Genomic DNA, 21,081 nt, shown 5'->3' with positions numbered 1-21,081 from the left:
GACGATTGCCTCCCTGTCCCTGCTGGCCACCTTCTGATGGAGCCTAGGATACCGTTTGCTTTCCGAGCTGCAAGAGCACACTGCTGGCTCATGTTGAGTTTTGCATCCACCAGGACCCCCAGGTCCTTCTCTGCTGGGCTGCTCTCAAGGATTGTTCCTCCTAGTCTGTTCAGTGATGTGTAAAGTTGTAGCACAACTTGTTAACTGTTATATGTTCTTGCTTCTTAGCAGTATGTGCTAACCAATAGTTACTACTGTTTATTTGTTCTACCATTTTGCACCTTGAATATGATGCTTTAGTACCTTTGTGCTTAGGTTTACGTTCTGTGGGAATAAACTTGAGTCAGTTTGTGGTTTTTAAGGATTCTGCCTTTGCTGAGTTTTCCCTCTGAGATTTGGGGTCTGGTTTCATGCAGTGAAATGGTTCAGCTTTGTCTTGAAAGCTTTGAAAGATGCCGTTTCAGCTTGGCTTGAAGTTACGCGTTTGAGTACGTTAAGCTGAGAAATGACTGCAGTCAGATGCTGTGGATGTCAAACATGGTATTGCCTCCATTGCTAACATCTTGCTAGGCTGCAGCTAATACTGTGTATGGAGGTTTTAGCAGATGGTTGTCCTCCCAGCCTAAAAGCTGGCAAGGAATCCATGGGCTTAGGTTGGGAAATCGTTTTCTGTTTTAGCTGGGGAAAATGTTTAAGCTTTCCATTGGTGTAAATCTCTTGTAAATAATACATACTGACTCTGTACATGTTGGGGCTTGTAGGTCGTATGAAAGCTTGTTCTTAAGTGGTAATGCTTCCTTAAAGGGAAGCTTCGTTTATAGCTGTTGGGTTATGTTGTGTTTGCTTCTGGAGCTGTAAGAAGATGCTGATAACTGCTGTATTTCTAAAATAATTCATCTGAAGCATGAACTTTCTATACCTACTTTTTAAGAAATTCTAATTAATTCACTAAGCCTGTTGCATAAAATAAAAACAGGTTGTGCTTATCAATCTGCACACTTGAAAGCTTACAAAAGCTCAGCAGATAGGTCCAGTACATAGCATGGTGCTGTATGGCACCTGGCTTCCTTGTCATCAGATGAGTGAAGCATGTTTCTGGGTTTAGAAGCAAGGTCTGTCAAGGCACAGATAGCCTAACTGCATTGAGATCTGTCATGGAGCAGTTCCTTCACTACTGGATCATTGTCTGCTCCTGTGGGAGAGAAGAGATAGTCAAGAAGGGGGAGCAGTGTAAACAAATCTTAATTAAACAGAAGGCGTAAAGCTAAGAAATGTGGCTGGTGCATACCCGTATGCATACGTGTATTTTTCACATACACTCTGTAATTCCAACAACTGACGTGTTTGGTGTGGAATCTGTGATCATATATCAGTATCTAGTGGCCAGAGGCACAAATGCTTGCATCATCAGTGTGCATCTGGTCACGGTCAGAGCATGGCAGCCAGGTGTAACCCTCATAGGCTCTTCTGTTCCATGTATGTGTGGGAGAGACCATAGCCCTAATGCTGCACTGCTGAGTTTTGCATGGCCCTGGGTCCCCTGACACACTGGATTTTTAAAGGCATGGTGATGACATGGAGCTGGATTCCCCCTGGGAGTCCTTAGTGCTTAGTGAAGTTGTGTCTAGGTGACATCTCCTGCTTGCTCTGCTAACGGAGGAGCAGCTCAGCACTTAGTGGTGCATACTGCCTGCGTTGTGTCTTTTAAAGGAGGAAAGGAAGAAAACCTGCCGGCGCTGCTTCAAATGTCAAACTGTGTACAAAAAGCTTAAAAGGAAATGCAGGAGAATGCCTAAAAAGGTAAAACTCAGGTGATGTGGAGATTGCCTTAAGACACGTATGGAAGCTCAGAAAATGTATTCAGCTACTCAGAAAAACGTCCACGAAGTTGATAAGCTCTCTGAAGAATGTTTCTGAAGAGTGATAGCTCTCTAAATGAGGAAGAGATGGGAGATTTCTTGCACGTCAAGTGTAAAACCATAATGCAGTAGTCAAATGTTTTGAAAAGCAATTTGTTAAAAGCAAACAACTAGTGAAGAACAATATTGAGACGGGATTGTAATAGGATAGGATCATTGGGGCTGAAATAATGGAAGCGTGAAGCAAAGGTAAAACCCAATTGAAGAGCTGAGTGAACGACTTGTCATTAGGAAGAAGCTTAGAGTCTTCCCAGTAGAGCTTTTGTGAAGAGTTCACTCTGAGTAACCATCTTCAGTTAAAGTATTGCTAGAGATAAATTGATGAAATGAATAGTAATGCTTGCTTGGTGCTACACTGTTTTTCTCTTTACTACAGCAATCAGCTACTAAACAGTTGAAATGGCGTATTTTTCTTAAATCTGCCTTGTTTGTTGAATGGTAGGTGACAAATGCTATGGTTATCCCCTAAGGAGTTTCAAATGTGGTCTGATTTTTTTGTGTGTTCAATGGAAAATATTCTCGAGTACTGTCACAGATAACTGAGAAAATGCAGGTGGAAATCATAATTTGGGATCAAACTGGAAGCTATGTTCTGCCTTGCATCTATTAGACGTCTGAAATTCCATAATCTGGTGCTTACAGTACTGGATTTGGTGTGAGGGGAGATGCTAAAGGGCGCTGAGCTTAACTGATGGGTCGTGCTGGGGTATGGCTTAAATGTAGAAGATTTGGTGTCCAGCATGTTCAGAACAATCCAAAAAAAAGTTTTGTAGTAGAAAATTAAGACAGATTTGTCTAACAGAGCAGAGTCATGACGGGAAATATTGAAAAGCATTTTTAGACTATTTAGTGGCCTTAGATTTGACTTAGTTATTAAAGTAAGTATAAAATTCTAGTTGGCTAGCAGCTTGAATGACTGACCAAGCTAGCTGCATGCAGTGACTTGACAAGTTCTTCATCTTTTTGCGTTTTTCACCCATTCCCTAGCTCTCCAGTTCCTTCCCATACCTCAGCAATCGGGTGTAGGTGGTCGCAGGGATCAAGTGGTATAACAAAATGGTGAGGGAGGGGAAAAGTGTGGTTCTGGTAGATGCTGTGGTGCGAGTGTCCTCTTAGTGCAGTGAGGACTTGTCTTGTTTGAGGCAGCACGTTTCATGCTTGTAGATGTGAAATGAGACTTGTGTTGACCTGAGTTGGTTAATCAAGCACTGAACAGGAAGACAAGTTTTCCTTATGCTTAAGTCAGCCTAAGATAATTAAATGGATACTGCAGTGCAAACGGATTGAGAGCAGTAAAGCCAGGGGTAATGTTGAATCTGCATCCCATGTAGGCTCATGTGAAGAGCTCTCATTTCATTTACCCGTGTGTGAGCTTTAGGATGTTCAGTGTTACCCTAGATGGCCAGTGGGCAGTAATGTTGGTTTTTGTGTACTGCTCATTTTGACAGAAGTTATTTGCTCTAACTCAAAAGGAGCGAAAGTAGCAGTGAAGGTCAGTAGCAAGGATGGAACACAGGAAGTATTTTAACAGGTAAGTTTTAGTGTGGCTGATCTTTCTAGGCCGCCAGCAGTCATTCAGTCCTGATTTTCTTCTGGTTACGTTCTGATGGTACACCTTCTCCACTGTAAAATGAGCCTAGGGAGAGTGCTTTCACGAAGATAAACTGTTCTTACTGACTCTTTTAATCCCTCTTACAATACAGGGATAACTGTATTGTAGAGAATGCATATCGAGTGCCTGGTATCTTCCTGGAATTAAGACTTGTATGGGCTCATTTTCCCTTACAGTGTTTAGGCTGTAGATTTGAAGTAGATTCCATGCCATTGTACCACTTGGTTTCCTTTTGCCACGAGCCTAACCTGTCTTTGCATTGAACTCAGTTGTCTGCTGTCACTCATGGCCTATTCTGGCCAGATGATAGGCATAGGTTATGTGTTTGGGTCATGAGTGTGGTCATAGGAATCTTGAGACTGTCTGAACCTGTATTTGCTGCTGCTTTTCATGCATGTACACAAACACCAGAAGAGTCATTCCAGTGAAACTCTGTGGAGAAGTAAATATTTTCTGTCTTCAGGATACTCATTGTGGTTTATAGCAAAGCTTTCTGTAAGGTGTGTAATCTCTTTATAGAAAACAAGAACAGAACAACTCATGCATCTTACTAGGAGAGATTGAGTTCTACATTATGCACACTGTTTTCCCTATCTTTGAATGAATGAGTGTACTTTTGACCTAGAAACAATGGATTCCAAAACATACACAACACTTCACTCATATATAAACTCTTATCTTTTTTTTTTCTTCCAGACTATGAGAAGACACAGAAACGAAGTTACAATTGAATTGCGGAAGGTGAGTGCTTCTGTTTATCAGTGTTGATTTTCTTATAATGCCTTGGTATCTTTGCTGAACGTTTTCCCATAATCTTTGCTGTTTGACCTCAGACTTGTATAGAGAAGTTGTGTATTTGTAGGTTATGAACTGTGGTTTCTAATGTTAGTTTTACTGTGCTGGTCCATAGGCTCTGTAGAGCAGAACTGAGTACTGATTTACTCAGATTTATGCCTTGGAAGTGAATGCTTTCTGTACCAGTTCTCATATTAGTGCGAAGCTGTCAGCTGTTTGAATGTTTGAAGTCTCTGAATGGGGAAAAAGAGTTTTAGCACTTAGAACATATGAAAGTTACTGTATTAGGTTTATGTGGCAAGATTTTGGTAGCCAGGGCTGCAGGGCTGGCCTCTGTGAGCAGCTCCCAGCAGCTGCCCTGTGTCAGATCACAGGCAGCTCCAGCTGCTCCAGCAGAGACCTGCTGCTGGCTGGAGCTGAGCTGTGAGTGATGGTTGTGCTCTGAGAGAGCAGACCTAAGAAAAGGAAAAACCTCTGTGCAACAGTAGCTGAAAGGGGAAAGAGAAGTGGGAGAGAAACAGCTCTGCAGCCCCCAACATCAATGCAGAAGGAGGGCAGGAGGTTCCCCTGCAGCCCGATGAGAGGCCCATGGAGAGAGCAGGCTGTTCCCCTTTAGCCCTTGGAGTACTGTGTGGAGCAGATATCCTTGTGCATCCTATGGAGGAGCCCATGGGGCAGCAGAGACAGAAGGTGACCATAAAGGAGCAGCAGAGACAAAGTGTTGTGGACTGACCACAACCTGTTCCCCCGTGCTGCTCACAGTAGGAGGAAGGAGGTGTTTTTTGCTTTTAATTTCTCACTGCTCCAGTCTGTTAGCAGTAAGCACTAAATTACATCGATCTCCCTATGGTGAGTTTGTTTTCCCTGTGAGTGATCTCCCTGTCCTTATCTCAACCTTTGAGCCCCTTTTCATTGTATTTTCTCCCTTGCTTTGAGGAGGAAGAGTAAAAGCAGTGCGGTAGAGGTGAGTTGCCCAACAGTGGTGTGAAACCACCATAGTTAGCATGTTTTATTTTCTGGAAAATACTATTTCTGTACTGTGGAGGAAGTTGATTTTTAGGGTCAGGTTTTGGTTATATAGGTTAAATGCCAGCATAGCTGGGAAGATAATAACCATGAGAAGTGGATCTGGTTCAGTTCTCTGCCTAAATACAGGACTTGTTGCACCTTTGTCATTTGTAAAATATTTGCAGCAGCCTTTCTAGGCATCTCAGAGGCTTGCTGCTGGAGGATGTGTCTGCAAGCTGAACTACATCTGGGCCATATATGTAAAGAGAAGGGTACCTTCAGTGTACTTCAGGATAGATCTTGTTCCTTTTAGGCTTATCTTGTTGAGGCAAATGCAGTTCTTCCCTCTTTATGTGCAAATACCTAAATTTAACTCATTGCTACTCATCAGTTTCAGATTGCCAGCATTTTTCTGGAAATGTAGAGCCTCAACTGAGGTTTAAATCGTGCTGAGGACAGTGAAGGGCAATTCTTTACAGTGTTCCTATTTATATTGAGTATGTTGTTAAGTAAAATTCATCCTGTGATCCATAATATCCTTTGGACACTGCCTTTAGTACTGCAAAACAAGGGTAGTTGTTGGTGCTCTACTTGCATAGTTCAGTAGATGCAGTTTTAGACATGGCTTCTTGTTAATTCCATATGCTTTTTCCAGACTTCCTTGACTTGAATTTCCATTCTGATTTCCAGTATTCTTCAAAGCCTCCTCAGCTTGGTATTCCCTGAGTGACTTGATGGAGGTGAATGCTTTGCATATTCCAGATTCGGGCCAAGCTCCTTTGGGTCTCCCTTTGATGCATTTCTCCATTCTGCCATTTGATTCACTTGATCATGTGCATAGGGCATTCTTAAAAGTGCATCTTCCCCCCACGTTCATGGAAACTTGTTTTGTGCATTGTTTGCACACCGAGAGAAGTCAGAAGCCTTGTTAACATCAAGGTGAGATGGAGCTGTATTGACTTTTTTTGATAAATCTTTTACTTGATTTTTGTAGGATAATACCAAGAATCTTATGCTAATACTTTTTGGGATCCTTCTGTTCTTCTAACAAAAAATTTTTTTCTTTTTTGAGTTTTTATAGAAACTCCTGTCTTCCATTATGATATTACAAAAAAATGCTTGTGAGATTTATCCTTAGAATACAAGGGATCATTAGAGAAACCTAAGTGGACCCAGATGACTGGAAAAAAAAATCTTAAGTACTTACATGAGTGTGATGCATCATCGAAAAGTTGTTTAATGCTTTCATATTTTCCTAATCAAAGAAACTAGCTGAACGTGTCTGAAAGTTTTGTGTAGCTTAACTTGACTATGGCCTCATCAATCCTGACAGAGAAACTGAGCTGTGGAGAAACCTGTCTGTGTATGTACAAACAGCTAGCAAGTGGAAAATTAAATAAGCAAGCTTTTACTAAAATGAGATTCAGGTAATTAATTTGATATTTGAATTATCATCATGAAATTCAGCTGCTATTATGGCAGAGGCTCTCTGTTTTTCAGAGCCAGCATGTTGACTCAGTGTAAAACTTGCTGCGTAACTGAGCTATGCTGTGGAGAGCCATTCCTAGCACTTGGGCAGGCCTACACCCATTAGCAAAGCAGTGCTGTAAAAGATGGCTTCTCTAATGCAGCATATCCTCATACAGCTGCTTCAGTTGTGAGACTGCTTACAAGTACTCCATCACATGAACAGGTCTGTTACGCACTTAAAGACATGTAAGCACTGGATGTAGGTCGTGCTGTAAATCATGAGTGAACAGCAGCTGCAGAACACTTGAACACAGGAAGTTGTGTTCTCTTGGAGTGTTTGCTGAGTGTCTTCCATTGCAGACACCCAAAGTCATCTGCGTTACAAGAGATTCAACGTGCATCCAAGTTGTTGATTTGCAGCAACTGAACTACTGCTGCTGGTGGCCACCTGGTTTTCTGCAAGAACTCTGTGGCAGATGTGAGGCCACTGTTTTTGATATAGACTTGGGACTGAAATATAGAGAGTAAATAATTTAAGTAAGTTCCAGCAGTAGAGTGGATCAGATGTAATATTGTTGTTTCAGTTTTCAGCTTTACAGCTAACACTGCTACTCTAGCACAAGTGTGTCAAATTCAGGAAATGCCTCTGTTGGCATGAGTTCAGTGATCCATCTGTGTCCCTTCATGGATATCTCTTCTCAATCCCAGCTATCCAGATGCTAAGTGTGCACCTGGCTTTTGAAGAAAACAAGCAAATATATACATATAATACATATTCTTGATTCCTACAATTGAAGGACTGGATAGGTACAGATCTGTCTTTTAAATCAACTTATAACTATTAAATCAATGGAACTGGTGAAGTTGCTTACATGTCTCTTTTGTAAGATGGAATAAATAAATCACAGCTTTGAACAGCAATAAGCAATTTGTGTGCATTAATGTAAGGTGCTTATTCTCTTGAAATTCCAGATATCAAGTTGCAACACAGTGTTTCAAAAATATATTAACCTTATGCTGTCTTTGTAGCATGCTGCAGCTCTTATTTAGAAGGCAACTTCAGCTTTTTTTTACATTTCTTTTTCCCAACCACATATTTGTGTATCAGCTGAGCAAGTGAAGTTGTTTCTGACATAGCAGTTGTCCATCAGAACGCTGGCCCAGTCCTGGGTTGGCACTGTCAGATGACAGTCAGATGACACTCCTACTAGTCAGATGTCCTTCTCTGATTCCATATTGGCCTTGCTAAACACTTCAATTTAGTGTTTAACACTTTGAGAGTGGACCTGCTATGCTTCTTTGATTCACAGAATCACGGAATTGTAGGGGTTGGAAGGGACCTCTGGAAAGCATCAAATCCAACCCTCCTGCAAAGCAGGCTCCCTACAGCAGGCTGCACAGGAAGGCATCCAGCTGGGTCTTGAATATATCCAGAGAAAGAGACTCCACAACCTCCTTGGGCAGCCTGTTTCAGTGTGAAAAGAGGGTCTTGGATTGTGGCTACACTATGAGTGCAACAGTGGGTCCTAAGAGGTTAAAAAGTAGCCACCTCTCTTGCCAGAGAAATAAAATAATGGTGCCAGTTTTAAACTTCTCAATGTGTAGTGATGGAGGAGGATTAGGATTCAGTTTAAAGTTCTGTACTTGAATGGAACCTGTAACTATATTGCTCTTAGGGATCCTTTGCTTTTAGGCAGTTTTTATAATTTTTTTTTTTTTAAGGGAGGATAAAGCTCTCAACTTGGAGTATTTATTTGCTCTAAGAAGTATAGTACTTAGCCTTATTAGTGCTAGTACAGCCATTAGGTCACATGCTACCCTTCATTTGAAGCGTTATACTCCAAATTTCAGCAGAAACAGAGGATGCTGTCCTCCTTTATCATGCGCTAACTAGAACCCTAAAAACTTCCAGGTCCCTCACAAGGTATTTATTTTTGACTTTGGCAAACTCAGCTGTCTGAGAGCTCACAGACATGAGCTCATCAAAGCTCTAATTGACAATTAACTTTGATGCAATACGCAGCAGTTATTTTCTAACCAGTGTGTGGATTAAGGAGCCGTGGGCATACGTCCATTTACCTGCTTCTCTGGCATACAGTACTTTTCTCTACTCTGATCCTTCTTAAATAAGATTTCTTATGTGTGCAGTACCTGCCAGCTACAGTCACGAGCCTTGAAGAGAAAGATCTGTCTTCATCTTACTGGAAGGACTGTGGTGGGGAAGATGAGAGTGCAAAAGGAAAAACAAATCTTCCTAGAATCACCAAAGTTGGAAAAGATATCAAGATCATCCAGTCCAACCGTCCACTTACCATCAATATTTCCCCACTAAACCATGCTGTTTAGTGTAACATCTAAGCATTTCTTGAACGTCTCCAGAGATGTGTTCAGGTTAGGTAGCAGAACCTCCTTTGTTTGTATGTGTTGTTTCACAGAATGGCTGAGGTTGCAGGGCCTAGCAGAGGTGCCCAGGGCCACATCCAGGCAGCTCTGGGAGATCCCCAAGGAGGAGACCCCACAGCCTCTGTGAGCCTGTGCCAGTGCTCCATCACTGCACAGCACAGAAGGGCTCCTGGTGTTCAGGAGGAACCTCCTGTGCTCCAGTTTGTGCCCATGACCTCTGGTCCTGGCACCAGGCATCACTGACAGAGCCTGGCTTTGACCTCTGGCACCCTACCTTCAGGGATTTACTGATGAGATCCCCTGCTCTCCAGATTGAACAGTCTCAGCTCCCATAGCCTTTCTTCATGGGACTGGCCCCTTCACTGTCTCTGTCTTTCTTTGCTATGCTCTCTTAAGTATCTCCACATCTTTCTGCTGGGGAGCCTAGAACTGGACATAGCTGTCCAGGTGTGCCACCATTGTTGAGTAGAGGGGAAGTATCACCTTCCTAGATCTTCTCAGTGTAGCCCAGGATCCATTAGCCTTCTTTTGATGGGGGCACATTGCTGGCTTGTGTCCAGCTTGATGCCTGCCAAAACTGCCATGTGCTTTTCCACAGAGCTGCTTTCTAGCTGAGTGGACACCAGCATGTCCTGGTGCCTGGGGCTGTTTGTTCCAGGGTGCAGGGCTTTGTATGTCATTTTTAGCCATTAGCCATTCTTGGAGAATGGAGGCATCATGTTTGCTTTCCTGCAGTCTTTGAACACTTCTCCCAGTTGCTGTGATCAATAAGGAATTACAGAGTGGCTTCACAGTGATGTCTGCAAGCTCCCTCAGCACTTTTGGATACATTTCATCAGGACCTCTGGATTTTTTTTTATGTCTGATTTGTTTAAATGCCCTGACCTGAACCTCTTCCATCAAAGGTACATTTTCCTTCACCCTTGATCTCTGAATCCAGGCATTTCCGAAGACCCGTCCTGCTGATAACAGCTGAAGCAAAAGAAGTACCTTGACCTTTTCCCTGTTTTCTATAACCAGGTCTCTTGTTTCATTCAACAGTGGGCCCCTGTTTTCCCTGTCTTGCTTTTTTTACAGATACGCTTACAGAAACTCATCTTGTTGCCCTTAACATCCTGGGCCAGATTCATTTCTGTTAGAGCCTTCACTTTCCTAACTTGTATGATGTAGATTTAGTTTTCTTCACTTCCCAAGATCACTGCTATTTTTTTTCTGGATAGCATCCTTGTATGCTTAACAGATGGCTGGAGAACATGTTCTTATGGTATCACCTCAAGGCTTTCTGACTGTTTTTTTTTCCCTTTGTCATGCCCTTAAATCTCTGTAGGTGTTAATAAGTTCTGTAAGATGGTAATAATAAGACAGTAAGTAGAGCCAACTAATGGTCCTTTCCCAACAATTAAAGAAATTAAATCTTTCCCCGGGTTCATATCCCAGAGCTGTTTCTAGAAATCCATTCAAGCTTTCATTAAGAAGTTGTTCAGCAGAGGTTTTCAGAACATCCCTTTGCCACTCTGATGTTGGATCTGCAGGCATTTTATTCCTTTCATGATGGACTGCAGCCAGTGCTCTCAGGTGCCCCACTCCAATCAAAAGTAAATCTAAAAGATTTTGACATTATATTTAAGTGAAAACCCTAGGAGTTAGCACAGTTTGTTCTCTTTTAGCAGTGGCACCTTAGAAGAGATGTCCGGACTGCTCAGATCTCCTTACTGGACACTGTGTTTGTGGACCTTTCCCTGATGTGAAGAAGTGTTTGATATAGTTTCTTTCACCTGAAGGCAAACACTTACTTGTTTCTTTTCACTTGAAGCTTCTCAATTGAAGAAAAGTTGAGAAGAATATATGATTATGTATTTGTTAACACCTTTCACAACTTCACTAGCATGTCCCATTGCCATGGTCTGAGGTAGTAAGCTGAACTCAGCACATAGCTTAATGGATATCATTTTTGACCAGAAGAATTCTTCCATCTTGTTTGCATTGATAGGCATTTTTTTTAATCCTGTGGCCATCACCCAAGAAGGTAAACAAGAATTTGCATGCTTAGTGGTAGTTAAATTTAACCTCCCCACTGTCAGTGAAGCAAGCAGGGTGGGTATCTATCATCAAAGGATGTGAATGGATCATCACAGTGCTCTCATGGTATTGTTATTGTTCCTATTTGGCATTCTTGCCAGTCATGTATGTCCACAAACCTTTTGTTCGTATGGAAACATCTGTAGACTATTGTAGTGTGGTCTTTACCAGAGCACTGACAAGCTCATAACCCGCAGTCAGCTACTGCTAATAAACTCGCAGACTTCATTATAGGTAACAGGCGTGGTTCAAGCAGTGGTTGAGGTCTTTCCCTTTTGAAGCAGAAGACCTGCATTGTTTCCTTGGTGACAAGGCCCTGCCCTTCAGCAGGAATTCCAGTCTCCTCTTGAAAGATTTCCCACTGGTCTTTGAGCAGGGTGGCTGTATCCAGGCAGGTTTATTTGTCTTCACCTTCACCTTAGATGCCCACAGAAGCTGGTGCTGTCATAAAACAAAAAAAAATAAGGTTTTTTTTCACCGTATGACAAAATGCAAGTGCTTTAAAATCATGCCAAGGTTCAAATTCTGTTTTATTTTATCTTATGCAGGGAAGCAATCATTTTATGGAAGCACTATATACACTGCTGTTTCAAATAGCCGTAGAGCTGCTTTTTAAGACTAGAAGGTTCCATGAATGTTTTGAATTTATAAGACATGCTAATAAGAACAGCTTCTTTTTTTTTTATTTTTTTTTCTTTCTTTTTTTCACTTAGATGATCTCCAGAGGTGCCTTCCATCCCCAGATATTCTCAGTAAGAAATTTTCAGTGCTTTTCAGTAAGTGCTGACCTGTCTGCCTCAGGCCCATGCGGAAGTTCCACTCCTCTTCTGTATGTTCTTGCCAGTTTTTCAGTCCAACCATCTGCAAACAATGAGCAGCTCCAGGAACTTTCTTGTTCAATCTCACTTTTCCTGGCTCAGATCATACTTTCTGAGCTTGTTGCACTGTATGACTGACAGCCTGAAGATGTTGCCTGCATTCACAGAAATTCTAGCTATGGTCAGTTGTGTCCTGGGAAATTCAGTTATCTCCTGCAGGTAAACGAGGGCAGTATATCTTACATGGTTGTTCCAGCTTATTTTGGTTAACACCAACATTAGGAGTTACTCTCTCGGGCACACTCATACTTCCAAAGGAATTGGCTATTGTGTTTGCAGGTGTAAGGGGCTCTTCAGGGAGCTACTTACTGAAACTGGGGAGAACCAGGTTTTTGATTAGTTCAGTTATGGTGTATTTTGTGGCCATTTTTAACATGCATCTAGAAATGGAAGACTTCTCAGCGTTATGCAGTCTCACCATGTTAAGATTTCTTAGTAGTCTGCTGCTGTTCTTCTTTAGTCAGGAGACCCTGTCCCTCAGTAGGATTTCACAGAAGCATTAGAATGGCTTGGGTTGGAAGAGACCTTAAAGACTATCAATTTCCAACCCTCTTGCCATGGGCAGGGCTGCCACCTACTAGATCAGGGTGACCAGGGGCCACATCCAGACTGGCCTTGAACATCTTGAGGATCCACAACTTATCTGTGAGCTCCTATTTCAGTACCTCACCACATTCATAGTAAATTTTTAAACCTAGATTATGTATGTTTTATGGATCAGAATTTGAAATATTGTTGCTTTGCAGTTCTCACTTATTGGTGGCTTTGCAGTGGAATGATTTCATTCCTGCTATCTGTAGAGTTGCTCGTGGAAGCTGTTTTCTATCATTAGAACAGTTCCGTGTCTTTTCATCTAGGGATTCATGAAACCTCCTTCCAGGTAAATAGGACTTTTGTGGGGAGTACTGTTTGGAGATACCCACTGCATCGGTGTGCATACAGACAGTTTCTTGAAGAAGAAACATTTATTTCTCTGTTCCTGATCTTCCTGTGTCCATTGCCAAGCAATGCCCTCTTTGTCCAAATCCCTGAAAGATGTATAGGGAATTGGAGGGACTTCAAATTAGTTTATTAATTAATTAAAAATATATATGTTCACCACCCATTTTCTGGCCACAAGCAGAGAGAACTTGTGCACACCTTTCTAGATATTACCCAAGCAAACTATGTCAGCTTACAGTATTTGTATAGAAGCTCACTCACTATGAATAAACGTGAAGTGTGCATCTTGAAGAATAACACCTTCAGCCAGGTGGTGTTTCTGAAGTGCTTTGTCTACTGGTATGCTCTGGGGTTACCACCTGGTGTTTGTGGGGAGTGATTTTCCAGTTGCTTGGCAGATGAGGGCTATTCCTTCCATTCTGTGCAGATGCTGTTCAGCCACCCACAAAGGGATTCATGCTTTGTTCCATCTGTGATTTCTGTACTCTCAGCTATATTCCAGCTCTTACCATCCTTGTATTTCAGGATGTTTGAGAGAGGTTATCAAGATGCATCTTCCTTCTTGTTTTCTAGAGTAACTGGATACCACAGCCTGTATGTTACACTGTCATAGAGATACAGCCCTGAAGAACACTGATAGCTCAAAATAATGTTTATTTTGAAGGGAGGCACACATCTATAGTGAGATATACATCTGTATTCAGTACCACAGTTACAGTGTGACTTTGCTTCTTGCATCCAAAAACTCCTAGATGTTTCAAGCTAGCAAGTGAATCATACAGTTTCATCTGTTTCTAGCTACTGTCATTTCGGAGGAAAAGAAAAAGGAGGGTCGATGAAATGTGTATTAGATACAAATGCAGTCCACATGTGTGTGAATATCTTAATGTTCCTGTCCCTTTTAATAGTGTGGTTTTTGTTACAAATGGATGGCATCTATTTAACATACACACAGTTGACAGGGTTTGGACTTTACTTTCGAATTTCCACAGAGGAAGACTGACTTGAAATGATTCTTTCATCCCTTCCACATTTTGGAGGGATCTCAGTGGGGGATGTCTAAAGTGTGCCTGTTCTCTCCTGTTCTGCCCCAGCACAGGTGATTTTGTGTGGAGTAAGCAGGGTACCTCCTTTCCCTCTGTGAATATGAAGGTAGTTCCTTAACATCAGTGGATTCAGTGGTGGGGGAATCCACTAAAACAGAGGTGTGAAAAAAAAAGCAACACCTAAACAGGAGAATTTGCAGTTAGAGAAGCTTTGTTTTATTTTTTAGTGATGGGAGGCTTCTATAAGCAAGAAACTAGAAAGAACAAATAGTGATAGGACAATGGGGAATGGTTTTAAACTGAGACAGAGGAGGTTTAGGTTAGATATCAGGAGGAAGCTTTTTGCTCAGAGGGCAGTGAAGCACTGGAACAGGTTGCCCAAGGAGGCTGTGGATGCCCCATCCCTGGAGGCATTCAAGGCCAGGCTGGATGTGGCTCTGGGCAGCCTGGTCTGCTGGTTGGTGACCCTGCACATTGAAACTGGATGAGCATTGTGGTCCTTTTCAACCCAGGCCATTGTGATTCTGTGACATTTCCTAACTGGAATTTTTTTTATTTCCATGAAAAGATAGTTCACATTTGCTGTAATTCTTGACTATTCCGGTTATTTCATCATTGCAGTCAGGGGATCTGCATGAGTCCTACATCTAAAAGTATTTCTAAAAAATATAAGAGTAAAGATCACCTGTTTTTATTGCAGGATGTTGCAGCGCATGGCTGAGCACCTCTGATAACGAATCACTGTTTGAAAACAAGTAAATATTACAGCTGAATGGCCATGGAGAGCAATTCTTAAAATAAACATACTTTACAAAAACCCTGTAAGGCTCTCTCCCTGAATTTTATGATCCAGTCAAATGTTTTAAGGGGAACTCAGACTGAAAACTACCTTTTATCACTGTAGTTTGCTGCTAATGACAAAGAAACTCAGTCCTTCCCAGTTGGTGATTTGCAGTGAATTGTTTAACTTGCTCCAGCAGAGAGCTAGTGGCCCTTCTGCACTAAGACCCCAGCTAATTCAGCCTGCATCTTTTCTGTAGACAAGAAATGAATGCTGAATCAGCGTGCGCACCCTAATAACTGTTTTTCTCCCTGTACATTCATGCATGTGTGGACTCCAGTGTGGCCAGTGTGAACTGAAGTGGTATCTCTGGGTGGAAGGAGAAGGACGGTAGTACTGAAGGTATCAGGAGATTCCTCCAGCATCAGTCCCTTCTCCCAGTTTTGGTGTGTTTTAGAGTCACAGCACAAGTGCTCATGTAAGAGCCATCCATCTTGAGACAGGAAGGAACCGCTTCCTCACAGGGGAATAATGCAGACCTGCACCTGGGAGGGGCCTCTGGAAATCAGATCTGTTCCCTGCAGTCGCCAAAGCATTGACTGTGAGTTAGACAAACAGTGGCAAAATGTGCTTGAGCAAAGCCAGATTGACTCAGGTAGAATGGTGTTTGCTCTTTGCTTAGAATGGCAGCACCAAGTATTTGGTGTGGGAGAATAACAGGAATGTGACACAGGTCTTCATGGTGAATCCATCTGTTAGCCACCCAGTACAGCTTGTCTGTGTGACGGTGTCTTCTCAGCATTGAACTGCCTGCTCATTTTTGTCTTCCTTCACTCCAAAAGAAACGCTGTGTGGGGGGGTCCATTGAACATAATTCAGTTTAAAGGGCTTGGGGTACATTAGAAGCAAGGCATAATATGATACGATCTCCGTAGTCATCACTGATTGTGCAGCAGATAATTGTTTGGAAACCACAAAGCCTGCTGTTCAGTGCTGGGATAATATATATGGTCGAGGTTTAATACACTTTTAATAGCTGTTTAATACACTTTCCCAGTGTTTTGCTTTGCTTTGATTGAAATCTTAATGTGCTTATTAAAATATAAAAAAAAAAGAAGTATTCAGATATACATGCTGCATCATCGTGTTCTGTAATTGTATCTCTAGACACAGCAAGCAAAAAATCTAGTCTAACATTTGGAAAATGCCACTTTATACTTTGGAATAATAATACTTTTAAGACATTGTAGATTGCAGAAGTGTCTGGATACAGTTGCAAGCACCGATTTGATTCCCTTCTTTTTTAATTAGGGCTCAAGGCGTTCTAATTAAAGGTATAAATATTGAATCATTACCTTATCACTGAAATGGCAGTGCTTTGTCTAATTCCTTAAAGGAGCTGTGGCTGGAGGCTGCTTTGTTGGAGCAGGCTGACTGCAATGCCACAGGTGTCAGTGCTGCTTTACACACAGGGCTAACACAGGGTTAAAACTAATGCAACAAAGGAGCTTCAAAGTACGTTTAGCTGAAGATCTTACACTGGAAAATAGTTTCTGTTACATGTGGCTGAACACAAATGTCATCCAGATCTACGTGTACAGTAATTTTGTTAGAAAATTGTTAACTGCAAGTTTTTTTTTCCATTCAGATTTCATGGACTACTATAGCTCTGTGTGAAATACTGTGAATTCTGTTTGCAGTTACAAATGGCTTTATAAAAGCGATTCTATTTGAAGTCTTATTTTGAAAGGGGCTATGATATCATCACCCTACTAATTAGCATTGAATGTATGTATTTTTTGCCATTCCTTTCCAGAACAAAAGAGATGAACATCTTTTGAAAAAACGAAACGTTCCCCAAGAAGAAAGTTTAGAAGATTCTGATGTTGATGCTGACTTCAAAGCAGTAAGTCCCTCGATTCTGGGAATTACTTCTGTAGCTTTGGTATCTCAAAACAAAGTATTCTGTTTTTACTTTAACAGTGGAAACCTTATAGTTACTTGAAAGCAAAATTGTGAACTGATGCACTGTTTAAATTAGTGTGATTGCATAATATGTTGAAAAAGAAGGAAACAAAAGCAACAGAATGACTGAAACATTTTGTTTTTCTTTTCAAGCAAAATGTAACACTAGAAGCTATACTGCAGGTACGTTACTTTCATTTCTTCATGTATTTGTTTATAATTAGCAGTGCTTGTTCTGTGCATTTTTAGTTGTTGTTGTTATTATTTCAGAACGCCACAAGTGACAACCCAGTGATCCAGCTGAGTGCTGTTCAAGCTGCAAGGTAAAAATGAATGAACGGAGGCACAGAAATGAACTCTCTGCACATTTTTCATGATGAACGTTACTTATTTTACTTCTACATTGAATTTCACAGAAAACTCCTATCCAGTGACAGAAATCCACCTATTGATGACTTAATAAAATCTGGAATTTTGCCAATTCTGGTAAAATGCTTAGAAAGGGATGATAAGTAAGTATACCTTTACAAATGTTCATTTTCACTGAAAAATTCTATCCAGATGACTGTTCAAAAGTAGCTGAGGATCCATAGCATGTTACAGTCTAACACAATGGATCAGATTCCATGACAGCAGAATATAAATTCTCCAGGAATATTGTTTACTCTGCTGCTGAGATGTCATTTTCTTTTTTAGTGCTTTCTTGAGTATATCTAATTAATGGAGTATACCTTACTACATTTCTCATTGGTTCTGAATACTGCAGACTCTCCTGTTAACTACTTTTAAGAAACCTGCCTCAGACTTCGTGTGGGCATTTGAGAGAGCAGAGTGTATGTATGGTTGTAAACAAGGCTGTTCTGTATGCAAGAATACAGTTGTCATCTGTTTCATTGGGGTTATTAGCTCAAGTTTGTGGCTCCTTTCACTCCTATTGCATGGTGGGCTTTCTGACTGTGTGCTGCTCCCTCATGTGATACAACACCACAGTAAGCACGCTTTGTGTTCTGATTCTTTGATGGAAAACGAGAGCTTCAGTAGAGGAGATAGAGAATGTTGTGCATGTTGTTGCACGACTTTCATGTCATGTAATGAAAAGTGCTGTATTCCACAATCTGTGAGCCTCTTATTGAGACAGATGGGGATTAACATGTTTGAGGTAAATGTTTTGGGCTATCTTTGGTCTCAGTGAGCCATAAATGTATTTGCAGGATTTCCATTTTCAAAGTCATTTCTGCAGCCACAGGGGCTAGGAGCTTCAAAAAGTGCAGACTGACATTTTGGGTGGAATTGGATGGCTGCAAAAAAATATGAAGTGTGACTAGCTTTGTTTCTAGTTTGTTTAGCAGAGGAGTTACTAAGAAAAGAGCAGGCAGTAATGTCCAAAGCAGATAGTGTTTTGAAAGCAGACAAATGCCTGTCTGCTCTAGAATTAGATGGTTCAGTGCTGTGAAAGTTTAAGGTGAATTTTATTTAGGTTGTTTGTATGATTTATCTTTGTAAACGTTTAAAAGGCCTTTTGAAAGTGAGCTCAGCACTTTCTTAGGCAATCCTTTTGATTGTGATTGCTATGTAATGTTCAGTAAAGGTAAATTTTGCTAAGAGTTTGTGAAGCAGGTAATTAAAGCTGTTGTTTGTGTTAACTGGAAGTTTATCCCAAGGGCACTCAGATCACAGGGGGAAGAAAAATTAATTGTGTGCATGAGGACCAGTTCAGAATTTCAAAGCATTTGATCCTAGAATGTAAGGTTTATAGATAGCTGCTTACACGTGCTGTTTGTTTTTACAAATTTTTATTTCCACATCTTGTACCTCCATCTCTATTTCTTTTCCAATCCTATCCCCAATAACTCCTGAAAATGCTTTGGAAACCAATGCATGATAAAAGCTTAAGGGAAGCAGGTGATATGGCTGTATGTAAAACATAGAGGAAGATGTCAAAAATGAAAAGTAGTCACCTCATAGTAAATATTCTGTGCTACTTCTGGGTCTTGGACACCTTGCTATTACTGCAGTCCTGTAAGCCTGAAACTCTTTTATAGATTTTACAACTCTTAGCCTCTAAAATTTGCATGCACAAGTTTTTGTGCTTTGTTTTATTGGGCTGCTGTTGGCACAAACAACAATTGATGGATAAGTAAGCTAGGATCAGTACTGGTATGATGCTGTCCTTTGGTACTGATTGGTGTACCTGTACCCTGTCTGTGATAGAGCAGACAAAAGCCTTTCTCCCTGTGTATCTGCTTGCATTTGATCTTGGATGTGATGTTAGAAAGGCTACAAGGTTTTGTTGGTTGTGGTCAGCCATGATTAATTTGCTAAGAACTACTGGCAGTAAGACAGTTGCACTTTCTTCATTAAACACTCATGGCCTTTGGGTGGGTTGGGTGTGAAGAGGTGTCTGTTACTTGTTAGAGGGGCATAATCCAATTTGTTGACGTTGTGTACCAGAAGTCTTTCATACTGAAGGCAATCTGCTGATTTGAGTAGCAGTCAGCTTCACTAGTTGGTGGATATTTCAACAAGTGTTACTGATTTTTCTTTTTATTTTTCACTAACATGAGGTTGGAATGATAAGCAGTTTAAAGAGCTCGTAAATGTAAAATTTGTGTTTTTCTTTCCTCTCTGTTCTTCTGAATTGTCCAAGCTTAGAGTTTTTCTAAAAAAATCTTATAGGCAAGTGGCACTGCTTAAATTTGGCATCATGGAGTGCATACAGTGAATAGTGCTGAAGTGAACCATAAAATAATCTGAAGATCATGTCAAGTCACTACTGTAAAATTATTTCATTACAGTCCTTCATTACAATTTGAAGCTGCATGGGCATTGACTAACATAGCATCAGGCACTTCTGCACAAACTCAAGCTGTTGTACAGTCTAGTAAGTATTACAATATGTTTATTGGGGGGGTGGGCGTTTGGGGTTAAAGGAAAAGGGATTTTTGGATAACAAACACTATCAAAACTAGTAAAACAATAAAAATATGTGCCTGTCCTCTTTCTCAGAACTTTCTGCTTTTGCTCTTAATGGTTAATCTGTTTGTCAGTAATGATTAATATTAAGGATCCCAGACCTGAATTTCCCTCAAAGAAGATAGAGAATGACAGGTGATACAGTGAGTGTGACAAAAATGTTAGTCCTTTCTAGTGTTGATTTTTGAGTTCATGTACTGTTAGTTCCCCTACACCTAAAACTTACATTAGAAAGTAATTCTTTCTACTTCAATGGTGTGTTCATAAATCTTAGCAAAGTTGTTAAATACACGTAGTTATGTAAAATTGCCCATCTAAATACAGAGTTAGAATTACCTTCCTTTCCTTGACTGTGTGATTCGTCTCTCCTGTATGCACTGTTTGTTGTGCTGGCTTTGGCTCCTAACCAGCCAGTGAGATTTCCATTACCAAGAGACAGGAAATTAAAGTTAGTTGAAGATAAATTATGTTTGCTGAGTTGAATCAAACTGTTCTTATTTTTTTTGTTGTTTATATATGTAGCTTTTGTGCATTGACACGGTTATCTTTAAGCAATCACTTTGATGCTAAACGCAATGTTTTGTCATTAAATGGGAAGCTATGGCTGAGCAGTTAGAGAGCAAATTGTCTAGACATATTGATATTCAGTGCTGTTATATGGGAAAATGATGACTTAGTTATTTGATTTTTTTTTTTTGTAAAGTGAAAATTAAAATCAAAAAGTGTGTATGCACAGCACAGCAGAGTTGAAAGCATTGCTGTTGGGTGCACAAAGGCTAGGAGTTCAGGGTGGATACGTCCCTCCACAATCTGTTCAGGTAACACTTGAAAAGAAGCAAGTGTGATAAAATGACTGTAGAAAAGCAAAAATATTTCCTTAGTTTTGCTTCTGAAGAGAATATGGAAGTTTAGTTGGAAAGCCTAGCTGCCTCTTTCTGGCAGGTGACCAAGGGACTCTGAACTGTGTTTAGATAAAGGCTGGTTTGCAGGAATGAAGCGATAGACCCTTGCAGCTACAGAGGAAGCTGCTGCAGCCTAAACACAAAAGAAGGCCTCAGCAGTCAGGGACAGATGGCAGTTGGAGGACTGAGCAAGAGAGGGAAGGTACTGTACACACAGAATAGATCTTGGCAGGAACGAATTTGGAGCAGAAGTAATTAATTTTTGTGAGAGCAGTGGATCAGATAGCCTGCAGATCCCACTTTCTCAG

The 21,081-nt window shown here is 40.9% G+C and overlaps 1 protein-coding gene across 3 annotated transcripts in view; it reads left to right on the top strand.

Moving 5' to 3' along the window:
• KPNA3 (karyopherin subunit alpha 3) overlaps positions 1-21,081 on the top strand; it is a 52,756-nt gene that overhangs the window by 14,833 nt on the left and 16,842 nt on the right. For 2 of the 3 annotated variants that reach the window (XM_048963482.1, XM_048963490.1), the window contains exons 2-7: positions 4,228-4,272; positions 16,750-16,839; positions 17,052-17,081; positions 17,169-17,221; positions 17,315-17,410; positions 19,694-19,779. In XM_048963482.1, the coding sequence (XP_048819439.1) occupies positions 4,228-4,272; positions 16,750-16,839; positions 17,052-17,081; positions 17,169-17,221; positions 17,315-17,410; positions 19,694-19,779 (400 nt within the window). Of the gene's footprint in view, positions 1-3,428; positions 3,451-4,227; positions 4,273-16,749; positions 16,840-17,051; positions 17,082-17,168; positions 17,222-17,314; positions 17,411-19,693; positions 19,780-21,081 lie in introns of those variants that run through there. The other variant, XM_048963499.1, reaches the window with a different exon arrangement.

The sequence above is a fragment of the Lagopus muta genome, chromosome 1 (genome assembly GCF_023343835.1).
Source record: "Lagopus muta isolate bLagMut1 chromosome 1, bLagMut1 primary, whole genome shotgun sequence".
Lineage (NCBI taxonomy): Eukaryota > Metazoa > Chordata > Aves > Galliformes > Phasianidae > Lagopus > Lagopus muta.
Note: the sequence above shows the minus strand (reverse complement) of the source record. Positions and strands in the feature narration are given on the sequence as shown.